This window comes from Parus major, unplaced genomic scaffold (assembly GCF_001522545.3).
Source record: "Parus major isolate Abel unplaced genomic scaffold, Parus_major1.1 Scaffold325, whole genome shotgun sequence".
NCBI lineage: Eukaryota > Metazoa > Chordata > Aves > Passeriformes > Paridae > Parus > Parus major.
The window spans coordinates 46,258-49,072 of NW_015379278.1; the positions used below are offsets into that span (position 1 = coordinate 46,258).

The 2,815-nt window shown below is 70.1% G+C and overlaps 2 protein-coding genes across 2 annotated transcripts in view; both read left to right on the forward strand.

The window, feature by feature from the left end:
• Positions 1-1,626, forward strand: part of TM6SF2 (transmembrane 6 superfamily member 2) — a gene marked incomplete at its 5' end in the record, with an annotated part of 3,563 nt that extends 1,937 nt beyond the window's left edge. Inside the window, one exon of the mRNA XM_015616015.3 lies at positions 920-1,626. Coding sequence (XP_015471501.3) covers positions 920-1,140 — 221 coding nt within the window. The remainder of the gene's footprint in view (positions 1-919) is intronic.
• A 373-nt stretch (positions 1,627-1,999) lies between these two features.
• HAPLN4 (hyaluronan and proteoglycan link protein 4) overlaps positions 2,000-2,815 on the forward strand; it is a 7,809-nt gene continuing 6,993 nt past the window's right edge. The window contains exon 1 of the mRNA XM_033511527.1: positions 2,000-2,182. The gene's annotated coding sequence lies outside the window, so the exon portion shown is untranslated. The remainder of the gene's footprint in view (positions 2,183-2,815) is intronic.

The window sequence follows — 2,815 nt, forward strand, 5'->3', positions numbered from 1 at the left end:
GATTTGGGGGGCAGAGCCGCGGCCAAGTGGAGCAGCTCGGTTGGCGGATAATTGCTTCAGCCTCGGTGGATTTGGACAGACCCCGGCATTAGTGGGACATGAATGGGAAGGAGGGAGACACGGGGCTATAGATAGGATGAAAAAACCCCTTTTGAGCCGGGGTTTGCACCTTTTGGGACCGGGGTTTTGCACCTTTTAGGGCCAAGGGACTGCGCCCTCTGAGGCCGGGGTTTGCACCTTTTAGGACCGGGGTTTTGCACCCTTTGGGGTGGAGGGTTTGCACCCCTTGGAGTCAGGGGTTTGTGCCCTTTGGGGCCGGGATTTTTTACCTTTTAGGGCCGGGGTTTGAGCCCCTTGGGGCCGGGGTTTTTTACCTTTTAGGGCCAAGGGACTGCATCCTTTAGGGTCGGGGCTTTTAGATCCAGAGGTTTGTGCCCTTTGGGGCCAGGGTTTTGTACCTTTTAGGACCGGGGTTTGAGCCCTTTGGGGGGACGGGTTTTGCACCTTTTAGGGGCGAGGTTTTGCTCCCTTTGGGGCCGGGGCTTTTGGGTCTGGGAGTTTTCGCCCTTTGGGGTGAGGGATTTACACCTTTTAGGGCCAAGGCACTGTGCCCGTTGGGGTCGGGGTTTTAGGTGCGGGGTTTTAGGTCCGGGATTTTTCCCCCTTTGGGCTCGGGGTTTTAGGTCCGGGATTTTTCCCCCTTTGGGGTCGGGGTCTTAGGTCCGGGGTTTTTCCCCCTTGGGGATCCGGGTTTTAGGTCCGGGGTCTTAGGTCCGGGGTTTTGCCCCTTTGGGCTCGGGGTTTTAGGTCCGGGATTTTGCCCCTTTGGGCTCGGGGTTTTAGGTCCGGGATTTTGCCCCTTTGGGCTCGGGGTTTTAGGTGCGGGGTTTTGGGGCCGCTCACGCCCGCGGGCCGTGCCGGTGTCCGCAGGCTCAGTTCGCACACGTGGGCTCCTCGCTGCACTCCCGCACGCCGTTCCCGTACCAGACCCCCGACGAGGTCCTGTGGATTTTCCTGCTCTCCAACATCCTGTACGCGCTGGGCCCGCAGCTCCTGGCGCTGCGCTGCCTGCGCTCCCCGGCCTTCTTCCTCCTCCTCCCCGCTGCCCCCGGCACGGCCCGCCACAAGAAATACCTGTGACATGTCCTGCTGTCCCCTCTGGGCTGCTGTCACCACCCCGGGGCTGCTGTCACCACCCGGGTCCTGCTGTCACCACCCCGGTCCCGTTGTCCCCACCCCGGCGGATCCCACCCGGTGTCTCTCGCCCCGCTCAGAGCTCTGTCCCCAGAAGTGTCCCCAGAGGTGCCCAGTGGTGTCCCCAGAAGTGTCCCCAGTGGTGTCCCCAGGGTGTCCCCAGAGGTGCCCAGGGGTGTCCCCAGTGGTGTCCCCAGGGTGTCCCCAGGGGTGTCCCCAGGGATGCTCCGCTCCCCCAAAAGCTGTGGGGACCCCGGGATGCTCCGCGGGGACATCGCTGCAGCCCCGGCCCTGCCCTGGTGTCTCTGCTGGGGGGACTCAGGAGCCGCGGTCCCTCCCGGGGGTCCCGCTGGGTCCCGGGGGTCCCGGTCCCGGTTCTGGGGTGGGGACAGCGCCAGGGTCACAAAATAAAGGAGCCCAGGTTCACCCCGAGCCCGCATCCCCGCTCTGCCCAGCGAGGTCCCCCCGTGACACCGGGATTGTCCCCGCAGCACCCCCGGGCACTTTGTGGGGCAGGGGGCGGCCGGCCGAGGGTCCCTGTGGGTACCGGGGTGTCCGCGGGGGGCTGGGGGTGCAGGAGCGGCTGCGGGTGGGCTCGGGGTGCGGGAGAATTTGGGGGTGGGCACGCGTGGGGGGGTTGGTGCCGGGGTTTTTGGGGTGGGCGCAGCCGCCCTTGTGGGGATTTACCGGACCCGACCCCTCGTGCCCCGCGCGTTCCCGGCCCGGGGGTCCCGGGGGGCTGCGGGGGGCTCCAGGGGACACCGGGACACACCGGGCGGGCCGGTGACCTTGGCGAGCAGCCGGCCCTGCGCAGCGCCGGGAGCCGGGGCAGGGCCGGGCCGAGCTCCCGGTGTCGCCCCCTGCGCGGAGCCGCACCGGCGGTACCGGAGGAGGTACCGGAGGAGGTACCGGAGGAGGTACCGGAGGAGGTACCGGAGGAGGTACCGGCGGCACCCGCGCGCTCCCGCGGGCCGGCACCGGGCACACGGTGAGTGCGGGGCTGCGGCCGCCGCTCCCTCCGCTGCGGGACACCGGGACGGGACCCCCGGCACCGGGAGGGACGCGACGGGCGGGGGTCGCTGGTTATGGGGGCAAGATCGGGGCTCCCCCCGCGCTGCGCTGTCCTCGCCCGGGCACCGGAGTCCCGCAGCCCCGGGGCTGCCGCCGCAGTGTCCCGCACTGCAACACCGCACCGGGCCCGCCGAGCGCCGCCACCGCCGCAGCCGCTGCCCCGAGCGCTCCCGGGACCCCCGCGGGGCTGCCCCGCTCCTCCCGCCCCCGCAGCGCCCACCGGCATGTCCGGGGGGCTTCTCGCTCCCTCTGCCCCCACCGGACACCGCGACCCCCGGGGTGGGGAGGGGGCCGCTCCATCCGCCCCCGGACCGGGCACCGGGGGTGCCCTGCTCGCTCTTACCGGGGTTTGGCACCGCGACCCCCGGGGGGCTCCCACCGCCCCCTGCCCCCGGATCCGCCACCGCGACCCCCGGGAGGGTTTGACCCTCTCCCCCTGCCCCGGGGAGGGGGCAGCCAGAGCCGGGCTGGCATTTGGGGCACCCCAAGAGCGCGGGGCTCAGCACCGCAGCCCCCCGAGGAAGGGGGGGCTCCTCCCCGCGCCCCCTCC